This window comes from Cimex lectularius, unplaced genomic scaffold (assembly GCF_000648675.2).
Source record: "Cimex lectularius strain Harlan isolate CLEC.00 unplaced genomic scaffold, Clec_2.1 scaffold10, whole genome shotgun sequence".
Lineage (NCBI taxonomy): Eukaryota > Metazoa > Arthropoda > Insecta > Hemiptera > Cimicidae > Cimex > Cimex lectularius.
Genome location: NW_019392665.1, coordinates 3,186,987 through 3,199,873, shown reverse-complemented (window position 1 = coordinate 3,199,873; position 12,887 = coordinate 3,186,987). Strand labels below are relative to the sequence as shown.

General features: G+C 31.9%; 1 protein-coding gene across 3 annotated transcripts in view; it reads right to left on the bottom strand.

Annotated features, from left to right (window-relative positions):
- Positions 1–12,887, bottom strand: part of LOC106667419 (dipeptidase 1-like) — a 357,350-nt gene that overhangs the window by 24,693 nt on the left and 319,770 nt on the right. For all 3 annotated transcript variants that reach the window (XM_024225054.1, XM_014395364.2, XM_024225055.1), the window contains 2 exons: positions 6,085–6,241; positions 5,738–5,870 (listed from right to left, as the gene is read on the bottom strand). In XM_024225054.1, coding sequence (XP_024080822.1) covers positions 5,738–5,870; positions 6,085–6,241 — 290 coding nt within the window. The remainder of the gene's footprint in view (positions 1–5,737; positions 5,871–6,084; positions 6,242–12,887) is intronic.

Below are 12,887 nucleotides of genomic sequence, written 5' to 3'. Positions count from 1 at the left end.
GGTTCACTTTGGCAATTCATGTCGAGAGACGTGGTTGTAGAAGTCCTTCAACCTGATGATGAGCTAAAAGGCTCGAAATCCGGATCGTTGCAAAACAACTTACTGAGAATAGGAACTATTTTTTAGAAAAGGATTGAACACCACACTCACTCCACCATTTATCAATTCTATAAAAAAAAACATTTTCCCCTAAAAATCGGAACAGGGGACTCTGAAACTCGCTAGCGTGTTCGAGAACTCTTCTTACGTCCGGCGGCATGCCTACACGCTCTCTGTATGGAGCCAAGGCATGACACATTTGTATTATGTTGGACACATCGAGCAACCTTTCTCTGCATAAAGGGCGCGGGCTTTGGCCCAAAAGGAGGTGCCCGTAAAATATTGATATTATTTGGTCAATTGTCAAAAATTATTAAACGCATATCCGTGCCGCATTAGTGGTCCTGCAATTTCAACAATGAAGTTAAAATCAACTCATCGTGACATCGACACTCAATTTCCAGGACTTTTTGCTTCTGCCAGGTGCGCTGCCAAATTGTTGGCAATGATAATTCAATCCGAGGCAGATAGGAAGGCATAATTTCGGGCCGATATGCTAAGTTATCTGATGAATCGAGACACGTAGCCTCATGCATATTACGGGATGACATTATCGATCTGTGGATTCTTGTTCATCTCACTTGACCCAGAAAACCCAGTACAAAAATAACCTTGGATGTTTTACAAGCTGAATTTTGAGATGAAATTTACATCATCGAACATAATTGGGGTGAATATTTGTCGGACTGGTTCTGAAGGGATTCGTGCGGAGTTTTGACCATGATCGATCAGAAACGACCGTGTCTGGTTTGATAGAACGTGCCGTCCCGGTTGAAAGGGCGGCCCGTTTGATGTTTGATCACTACTGATCAACAGGCTTTGCTATTATAGCTGACTCTATAAAACGGGTCTGTTAAACAGTTTAACTTGTCGTCTACTCCCATCACTTACAAGTTTCGCATCATATGCTTGGGCTTTTGGAGTCAACAACTTGACACATGACATTTAGAATTGCCGAAAACTTCGTCCAAAGATGTTTTTTAAAATATAGTTTTGAAAAATCATATCTAAAATTAGTTTGCAAAATACGTTTTAAATATTTAAATATTGAGAAACTATTATGTTAATAAATGTAAGAAATTGGAAAGTCTACGGTATAGACGCCAGAGAGAGGTTGTGTCAATTGGCTATTAAATATAAAAAATTTTCGCATTTTTTGTATAATCTAAACTTCCCAGTAGCTAGAGGTGGCGATTGGGCTCAAAATTAATCGTTAAATTGATAGATAAAATCAAGTAGTATTTGTAAAGTTTTGTGATTGTCTTAGTTCTATAGTAAAAATAGATTCCGAGTTATTAACTTATTATTAAAAAAAAAAAAAAAAAAAAACAGATAGCAATATAAAAGTAATAATTTTGTGAACTATTATCTCTATTTAAAAGAGTCTGAAAATGAAAGTCGGTAGCAGCTTCTGTTCGTTTATTACTGATATTAGCAATGCATTAAACATTTATTACTCACTTATGCTAATTTCTAGAAATTCGAAAGGTTTTCAGTTCAATAATATGGCAAATTCTCTTGAAATATATGTTTTTTTGCATTAAATAACAATGAAAACCAATGGGTAAAAATGTGATTTCGCCATTAAATCGTTTCAGATTGACTCCTTTAAAAATGGCAATCGTTGTTACAATTGTGTAAAAGATTAAAATATTACTTTCTGCAACTCAGCAAATTTTTTTACAAATTTTTTAATAAGAAACCTTAGGCGCTTAGAAGTTTTTGTAGCGTCATATAATTAACAGATCAGGTTTTCAAAAATGATCGATCATGAGCTTTTTGAGTTAATAATTTTACATGTGTAATTTATGTTTGACAAAAACATCACCCAAACGTGATGTTATTTGTAAACTAGTTTGGAAAAATCCAATCCGAAATTATCTAATTTATATAAATATTACAATATTATATTATTAGAAGAAAGAAATAGAAAAGGCTACGTTGTAGACATCAAAGAGGAGAGGTGTCAATTGGCCATTAAAGTGAGGAAATTTTAACTTTTTTAATATAATCTTTGCACAAGAGTTATGGACAATTAAAAGAATTAACTAATCATAAAAAAAGTGGTTAGATTTTTTATGATGAAAGCAGTTACAAAAACGGTGCTCGACTATACAGTCACGCAAAGCAAACTTGCCATGCGGAACTGTATCGTTTAGCGCCGTTTTAACCAACACATTAAAAAGCTGTAATTTCTATAAAAAGGAAACTAGAAAAAAAGGGCTTTTATATGCTATGTTATAATATAAACAACATATATATGCTATTTGTTTTATTTATGTTTTATGCCAATATGTTTGTAAAAATGAGAAATATTTATGTAAATTAAGCATAAAATGTTAACCAAGATAAAAAAAGTGAAATAAAATTTGATATCATCGTGAAAATTATTCGACCACTCCCGTTGCTTACAGTTCCACATATTATTCTTGAGCTTTTTGAGTTAATATTTTTACACGTGTAATTTATATTTGACAAAAAATCATCCAAACGTGATATTATTTGTAAACTAGTTTTAAAAATCAAATCCGAAATTAGCTAATTTAAATAAATATTACAACATTATTTTATTAGAAGGAAGAAATAGGAAAGGCTACGTTGTAAACATCAAAGAGGAGAGAAGTGTCAATTGGCCATTAAAGTGGGATAATTTTAACTTTTTTTTATATAATCTTTGCAGAAGGGTTATGGAGAGTTATAACGGTTAACTAATTATAATAAAAAGTGGTTCGATTTTTTAAGATGAAAGCGGTTGCGAAAACGGCGCTCGGCTATACAGTTACGCAAACAAACCTGCTTTGCGAAACTGTATCATTGAGCGCTGTATTTAACCAACAAACATCAAAACGGTGCAATTTTGTTAAAACGTTTCTATAAAAAGGGGAAAACACGTTTATGTGATGTTATGTTATAATACATACAACACATATATGTTATTTATAATATTTATGTTTAATACCAGTGCATTTGTAAACATGAGAAACATTTATGCAATTTAAGAATAAAATGGTAAACAAATCAACAAATTGATATAAAAGTATTTATACGTTCTGAATAATATTTTCTTTTCAAAATATAAATCCTGTTTGTTTATTATAATACACATCTCATTGAATATTCCTGACACAATTATGCAGATTTGAAAAGATCCGGAAGATTTGCAGTTCAATAAATGTTCCCTTGACTATTTTGTATTTTTCTAGAAATAAAAATGATAACCAATGGGCAAAAAAATAAGTTCAGATCTGAATCCTATAAAAAATGTCAATGAAAATTATAATTACGTAATAACTTTAATTATTGCTTGATAAAACTCAGCCAAATTTTTCCCAATTTTTTAAATATGAATTTGCTAGGTGATTTAAATATTATAATATTGAAAAATTATTATATTATCAGAAGTAATTGAAAGCTTACGTTATAGCCGCCAGAGATAAGTTTTGGAAGTGTCAATTAGCCATTAAATTTAAGATTGTTTTCTGTATCCTCGAACCTCATTTTAGAGGTGTTATGTGGAATTACAATATTTAACTAATAAAAAACAAATGGTTTGTAAGATAAAAGCGGTTTTAAAATACGGCCCTCGACGATACAGTCACGCAAAACAAACCTGCCTTGCGGAACTGTATCATTAAGCGCCGTTTGTGGTTAAAAAACGTTGCAACACTGCAATTGTATTAAAACATTTCTATAAAAATGGAAATAAAAAAAATGTTTATCACCATGTCATGTATGTTTGTAATCATGAGAAACATTTATGCAATTTAAGAAAAAAAATGGTTAAGAAAATCAACAAAGTAAAAGAAAAGTACATATACGTTTTAACTAATATTTTGTTTTAAAAATATAAATCCTGTTTGTTTATTAGAGTCACACTTTCACATCTCATTGTTTTCCAAAAATAAATCCTGTGTTTATAAATAATTAATATTCCAACAAAATCGACTGGGTGATATATTTTTTGACGCGTTGGCAAAACAATGCATTACTTGTATAAATATACTGTCAAGTAATTGTCATTTACCCATGCCTATATTTTTAATGTATTCAAATTGTCCGTTGAACGGAAACTCATTTTGAGGAGCGATCCATTAGGGATGCTCAAAAATGGTCAATGAGGCCGAGCCCTTGGATTTTTTTTCTCTTGATGATATGGTATGTTAGTATTCTGTTACCAAAGCTGATGAGTTTGATGTACATTTTAGAATTGATCTGCTCCAAAGAAAAAAGCTGAGAAAGGCTCATCCTCACACATTCGTACTACTATCTTCTTCTAGGAACAGATTTTTCATTCCTAAAGAATCAATATTATTAATAACTTTTATGATGTAATTAAACTATAGATCTGGCCGCACGTGTCCGTTTTGTTTATATTTGTCTGACTCCCAACGCGAACTTAAACCACATTAATTATATACGATTTTTAATGTGTGGTCTGTGGGAGGAAGGACCTGTAATTTGGTGGTAAACTTAAAGGTCTTTTCTTTTTTACTTTATCGATTTTACTTATCATATTTATTAATATTTTTTATTTGTATATTGTTTTGTGTTAAGAAACACACACTGGCATTGTGATCAATATTTGTTGAAATGCAGTGCATATTCTTAGCGATACAGTTCCGCAATACAGGTTGGTTTTGCGTGACCGAATTGTTGTACGCCGTGATCAATTATTTTCATTTTAGAAAAATCGAACCACTTTACTTAATTAATTATTATTAAGTTATTACTTAAAATTAATTAGTTTACCTAATTAGTTGCCGCTTAATTACTTTATTCATTTAACTCACCATAACTCTTTTAAAAGCAAAAATAAAATAAAATTGTATAATAAGAAAGTGTTGTGCCATTTCTCACCAGGGAATTTTTTTAGCTTTATTTATTAAAGTCCAGAATTATATTTTGCTTGACGCACTTAATTTATGAAAACTTTTACATTGCAAAATTAAAATCAAAACAGAAATTAGTATTAATTATAAAATTAATAAAACTGTACCAGGGTTTTGTTAAGCAGTATTGTATTATTGTTCTATGGTGCTTCGAAAAATACACTACTCTTAATTACATTATAGAAAAAATAGTGAAGCAGCCATATTGAAATAGAATATTAATAATAATATCAGGGTTTTTGCTTTATAAACGTTTTTAAAAATTTTTGAATATAGGCTGTCCTTGATTCTATATTTATTAGAGGTTGGTCGTGGTAAGGCTAATCTCAATCTTAACATCCTTCCAATTTTTTTAATTTCTTTTCCAAGTACACATGGTAATACTTTCCTCATCTCTTTGTTGATGGTAAGAGTCAGATAAAATGCATATAAACATATAAAAAGTATGGAAAAATAAAATTTTATTATTTGTGTTGTTAGTAAGTGAACATAACTGCAGCATTTTCCACCTCATGACATGAGTCCTCTTCAGTATTAATTTACAGTTGACTATCCAGTGGATTCCTAACAATGTGTAACCTTTTATCCTATATAAAATAAACTTTTTTCACAGCGCTTTTTTTTAAAATAATATTTCATGCTGCAGTACATGATCAATAACGTACAATACAAATAATTTAATTTTAAAATTATTATTATAGAAAAATAAAATGTTAAAATATTTATAATAACAGTAACTATAACCTCACCGGCCACCGTCGTCACGAACTGTAGATCCTGGCTGTAGATCTGCGTGAGTCTTTTGATGACGTCGATCTGCTCCATGGCGATCTGCACGGCGTCTTTCTGTTGAGCTCCGCACGGCACGTACGCGGACCAGAACTGGGAGGAAAAAAGAGGGAAGCAGCCGAGTGAAATTCCAAATAAGCTTTCGCGGGGACGTGAGAAGGTGGGTTAAAAGGGGAGGAAACTAAGTTGGGAATTACTTTGACTGACAACTTCACAATGCGCATTCTAGTTCGACATCGCTCGGTCCTATATTTTTTTCATTCGTTCTTTTTTTTTCTGGACGTTAATAACAGTATTGACAATTTACCTGGGCTCCGACTTGGCCTGCTTTCAGTCTTGGTAAGTCCGTGTGAGACCAATTGCTCCTGGACCACGGCTCGACGTCTCGGAGGTCCTCGGAAAAGTTGAACTTTCCAAGCTGGTTGTGCACGAATTTCCTTATATTCCACGGAAGGTCGTTGTGCCTGTAAACAAAAAACATTATATATATTAATTCACTACTTTCGTGGTCCGCTTGACCAATTAATACACGACAATTAATTAAGGTTTTTAGTTGAGATGAAAAAAAGTAAATGGCACGAGAGGGATTCGAACCCACGACCTTCGGCTTGATACGCCGCTGCTCTACCTCCTGAGCTATCGGGACCTCGTGAGCTCAGATGGTAGAGCAGCGGCGTATCAAGCCGAAGGTTGTGGGTTCGAATCCCTCTCGTGCCATTTACTTTTTTTCATCTCAACTAAAAACCTTAATTAATTGTCATTATATATATTAATTTATAACCCGTAATTTTTGCTTTATGTCCAGGATGGTTGACTATTATAACTTAATAATAAGTTATAAATAATAACAGAATTGACAAAGTCTCGCGAGCTGAATAATACTGTTTGTCATGTTGATTCACTCTTTAAAAATTATCTAAACTTATTTTTTAGTTCACTACCAGTACCAGCAAATCTAACATAATCTATCTACTAAACTAATTCACTCTGATAAACTACTGGCTTATTTACATTAGAAACAAAAGTGTCTGACTTGCTTTAACCAAACTGCTTACTTATAAGTCGTCTTTTGTTTTGTTAAACAAAACTAGAATCTTAGTGAAAAGCTACAAAAGACCTATAATCAAAAGTGAAGCTAACTATGCCAAAATGAGGACACGCTTTTAACGGAAAAAGGCTGCGAGAATGAGATTATAAGGATAATAATTATATGTTTATTGATTTCTCAGATCTCAGGAAAATATCAAAATTTAACCGTCTACGAGGCTATATATTTAAAATCAGAAGAATCAGCTCTACAATTCATGACGATTTTGTTTTATTTTTAAATTTTTTCTCCTCACAAATATTGATTGATTTGCAGTGAAATACAGTTTAAGGAATAGCCTTTTAAAATGTCTGAATGATTCTCGTTTTTAATCAAAATTTGACAAAATTAAAACATGGTCAGATTTTGTAAATTTGTATTTATAGTCATGCTGTGTTTTTGATGGACAAAAGGTTTGACTAAAATAGGCTAATTTTAACGATTTTCAGTTTTCATTTTTAAAAAAATCTTCTACAAATATGATATTTTTTAAAGATGAGATGATGGATCGACCTACTGTTGAACAGCTTGGAAAAAGAGTCTTCGGTAAGGTCAACGACAAATTTTTTTTACGAGGGTACGCAACAGCAGATGTCATTCAACCCTCAGGATGCCGGCGTTTTTGGAAAAAAAGCCCATAAGCAATTGTATGCCAATAAGTATGTCCGGTTCGAATTCAGAGCCGCTGGATTCGAACCCAGGACCTTTACCTTACAGTGATAAGTGCCGAGTCAACGCCTAAATCGTTGCGGCCACCGACACCCCAAAGAGAACGACAATTTTTTATGTTTTTGCCAAGCTTTCGACGATTATATGGTGTGGTAGATGTTAGCACTTTATATAGAACATTTTATAAAAAAAAAGCTTAATTAATCTTAACTGTGACATCCAAATGTACCTGAAATAAGTTTTAAAAAGGGGCATGTACTTATATGTATATTTTAACCGAGGTAAGCTATACGACCACGTTGTTTTTTTTTAAATTTTATATTATGTTGTTTTTATTGTTTTTAATTAGTTCCCTACTTCATCATGTTAATATTTAGATAGCGAGCTTCACCTAATTGTAAATAATCTTATTAGTAATTCAGTTTTTTCTCAAGATATATTTCAACACTCATGAAGTTAAAGTAAGAAAAATATAATTTTTTTTAAATTTTGTTTTTAAATTTTTTTTTAACCCTTTCCACCACCCCGCCGTACCTGAGGAAGACCTCATACCGGCGGACAAACGCTTTAGCTTAAACGAATTTGTATATCTAAGGGATTTCAAATAAATGGGATAAAAATACCTCCCAACGATCTTTCCTTCAGGCGAGACCGCTGGTCGGTTTTTGAAGGGACCATATTTTCATTTTAGAACCTAAAAACAAAAGGTCTTCCCTTGCACATTTACTTTTCCTTGGTTTTATTTTCTATCTATTTATATTATCTAAAATTTTCTTACTAAGAGGCAAACAGCCCGGAACCCTAAACCTAAACCTATGTTTAATTATGCAATAAATAAATAACGGTAATAAAACTCTAACAATAATAACAATATTTAGGACTTAATAATTAGAATAAATAGGGACTTATTCAATTAAGCGTATTTGAGGCAAAGTCTTTTAGTGCTCCAAAAGATTTGATATCACAGACTAGCTTTTGGAAATTAGGCGGCCATTCTGCTGAGGTGATGGTCTTTCGCAAACGTTCTCTTTCTGCCTTGAATTTGATACAGCTGACGAGTTTATGTTCGGCGTCTTCTTCAGTGCTTTCTCTTTTCTTATATTTATGAAGATAGCTTGCGAAGTTTCCATGTCCTGATAGTATTTGAGTGGTCCAGTAGTCGGGGTGTAGCCATTTGGCTTTTTGTCTTTTTTCAACGCTTGGGAAAAATTTGGATGTTAGCCGACCTTTATTGCTATTTGTCCATCTTTCTTGCCATGATGCCCTTGTCATTTTTCCCAAGTACTCTTTTGCCTCCTTCACCGTTGTGCTTTGGAACCAGTCTATTTCTCCTTGGCTTGCTCCTACATCAATAGCCTCATTTTTCTTTTTTTGGTGGATGACCACCCTTTCTTTAAGGACTAGGTCTATTGGCGGTGCGTTGGCTATTACTTGCAGGGCATGTGTTGAAATCGTCCTGTGCCCTTTTGTTTATAAATTATTCAGTATGTTCTAACTGCTATATTTTCCTACAATATAAACCTGACGATTACGATATACTCGAAAGCTCGGCGAAAACTTAAAGAATTTTCGTTCTGTTGTGACCTCACCGAAGATCCTTTATTCAAGATGAAATTTTTTACAATTGTGTGGTGTTCAGTGACCGTTCGTCAATGATTATTCGGAGATTGTTAGATGCGGTCTGGTGTGACGTAGGTTTCAGAAAAACATTTCTTTATCGTGCCAACGTTTTGATGTCTGTTGAGATCATCTTCAGGGCCTGGGGTATATAAACATTAAATTTTACAAATACATGTGAGAAAAAAAAATTTATACAATGCTAAAAAATTTGAGATAAAATAAGAGTTTATACATTGCTAAAACATTTGAGATTAAAAAAAATGAATTTACACAATGCTAGAAAATTTTATATTAATCTAAAATTTTCTTGCATTGTATAAATTTATAAATTCTGTCTTTTTTAATCTAAAATTTTCTAGCATTGTATAAACTCTTTTTTTTTCTTTTAATCTAAAATTCAAATATTCCTGCCACGCTTAGCATACCACAAATGTTACGATTTTGACCTAATTACATCCCAAATTATCTAAGGAATTTCAAAAAGTTGTATTTCTTATGTAGCTCACTGCCTCACTGCCCTCTGAATTACTTGCTTAATTTTTCGCTGGTATCCTGATTTTGAAGCATTGCCCGAAATAAGTCATCATTTTATCCTTGTTTTACTTCTTGTTTACTCTTTCGACTCATTTTTCATCAATTTTTTTAGTGACCTTATAAATGTTGATTTCGAAACCTATGGTAATTTGGCAAATCTGGAACAAGGATTTCATGGCTCGTATCGTACATATGAGACACTGGTTACTTCTCAAATCAAACTTAACACGTCTTTTTTTTAATTTATCACTAAATCAGTACCTCTCTGTGTCCAGCACTCTCACACCTTTTGTATTGTTTATTGTTTCTTTTTTCAATGTGTCAAATTTATTTAAAATAAAATGATTATTCGGAGATCGTGAGATGCTGTCTGGTGTGACATAGGTCTTAGAAAAATTTTTTCTTTATCGTGCCCACGTTTCGATTTTTATTGAGATCATCTTCAGAGGCTGGGATTTATAAACATTGTTTGAATTTTACAAATACACGTAAGATGTGGAAAAAAATTATGAATTTGTACACTGCTAGAAAATTTTAGATTAAAAAAAATGAATTTATACAAAGAATTGTTTTAACTGTATTGAATGAAATTTTTTAGCTTCTATCGAAGTAGTATTTGTACTCACTTGCGTACTTTGACTGAATCTAAAAAAATTCTAGCATTGTATAAATTCATTATTTTAAATCAAAATTTTTTAGTATTGTATAAATTTATTCCTTTTTTTAAGTCTAAAATTTTCTAGCATTGTATGAATTCAATTGTTTTAATCTAAAATTTTCTAGCATTGTATAAATTCATTATTTTTTTTAAATCTAAATTTTTTTAGAATTATATAAACTCATTCGTTTTTTAAATCTAAAATTTTTTAGCATTGTATAAATTCGTTTTTTTTTAATCTAAAATTTTCTAGCAATGTATAAATTCATTTTTTTATCTAAAATTTTCTAGCATTGTATAAATTCATTCTTTTTTAAATTTAAAATTGTCTAGCATTGTATAAATTCATTTTGTTTAATATAACATTTTCTAGCATTGTATAAATTCATATTTTTTTACACATCCTACATGTATTTGTAAAATGTAAACAATATTTATATTTCCCAGGTCCTGAAGATGATCTCAATAAAGTTCGACACGTTGTCACGATAAAGAAAATATTTTTCTAAAACCTACGTCACACTGACCGCATCTTACGATCTCCGAATAATCATTTTTTACAAATGTTTATGGGATTTTACTTACTTACGACAAAATTGTGTAGCGTTTCTTGTTTCTGAGCTATGGGAAAATTTCAATACGTTTTTATAAATTTCTTTTGTTATTCACGGTTTTATCAAATAAAGGGATTGTCGATTTATTGCATTTATCGCCAATATCTCGATTTATGATAAACTGGAAATGGAAAAAGGGCCGTAATCGGCCGGCGACTGACCTGAAAGTTTGTCTAGATGGAAGTTGGACCGAGTCGATGTTAAAAAGATTGAGCCGAGGGGTAAAAGTAGAGGACCCAGTAGAAAAGCGGTCTTAGGGGTTAACCTTAGATTCCAATCTGGCCCTCTCTCTTGCCAAGAGGGTAGAGTTAAGCCCATGGAGAAAGTTGAGTGATAAAGTAGAAAGCATTCTTTTACATTTGACGTTGGGTGAATAGAAAGACAATTTTAAAACCCTTTCCGAGTTCTCTTTACATGGAGATTTTTCAAAAGGTTTAGGTACGATTTTAAATCAAACATTAATAAAACAACGATTTGCCAAGTCATGATTGACTGTTTTTAAACGATTGAACGATTGATGAATTCTGGAAAACTCGGGATGTTTGAAAGTTTGCTGATGGCAGTTTGATAATTGAAAAACAACATTTATCTAATCAATTCAGAATTTGGATTCCAGTTCTCGACTGGAATTCAAGGAAAAACTGGCTTGGCAATAATGCGCCTTCAATTATGCCGGTGCACGGTCGCAGGGCTAAATTTCAATTAGCCGGGGAGCGCTGGAGGAAAAACCACCGGAATTAAAACACATTCCGACCCCGTATTCCCATTAAATCCAATTACAGCTCACCTTTGATAATTATAGCGAGCTGACAAGTTGGCAATATCGCTTACGAAGGCGGTCTCGTATTTTCTCTCGTCGGCTTGGACGACAATTTGTGGAAAGGCCCTTACTCAACACTCAGTTATGATCATTACGATCATAGTCTACATTTCCACTGACAACGGATGGACTTAGGATCACATATTTCAATGACACTAGGCGATACCTATGACTAGAGAAAAAATGGTTTACAGGAATTTACATATTCATAAATATATGGTTTTCCATCTTCATTCTGTGTGTATATCAAAGTTATTTTATATCAATTATTTTTTTATATATTACAATAAAATAATACGTTGATGCTGATGGTATTTAATGAGATTGAATGCTCAAAAAGACACAAAAATCAATTTTCAAAAGAAATTTCAAACCAGTGATTAAATAATTATCCCAATTTCTAGAAACCTTTCTGTCACTCTGAAGGTAGATAAAAATTAATTTTTTTTATCCAGACCAAGCCGAGATCCAGATTATTCGTGAGTTAAAAGTGGTCGATACATCTGTCTCCAGTAAATTAGGTCAGAAGATAACTGATTCGTTGTAACCACAAAGTTTAAATATAAAATTTTATAGTAAACAAATTTTTTTACTGCACTTTGGGGTCTCTCTTCCTCGCCCATATTATGTATTTCAGTTAAAACTTTATATATTTATGTGTAATATATGTCAATAACAGTGAGAGAAATATCAACTATGAGTAACAATATGAAAAATTTTAGTGTGAAATCACCAAAAAGTTTTATTTTATATCTCCACTACTAATATATTTATGTTGGCTTGGTTTATGCTATTCCGTTTTATTTTATGTGTTTTTGCCCCTTGTAAAATTCTGAATAAATTGATTCATTTTTCATCCTTTAACTAATTTTGCGATTTACGAATTAAGAAAGCATTTGAATGTGGAGAATTTATTTGGTCTTCTCAAAATTTTGCATTCAGAATTTTGACGTGCAAAAAACGAATATTGACTTTTTATTTTGCTATAAAATATTTACGCTAGTTTTTCACCTGTAATAAAATTCATATCTATAGAAAAATGTCTCTGTCAATAAACGACTTAATTAGTTAAAATATTTTGTTGGCATACCAAAAAAGTATATTGTTC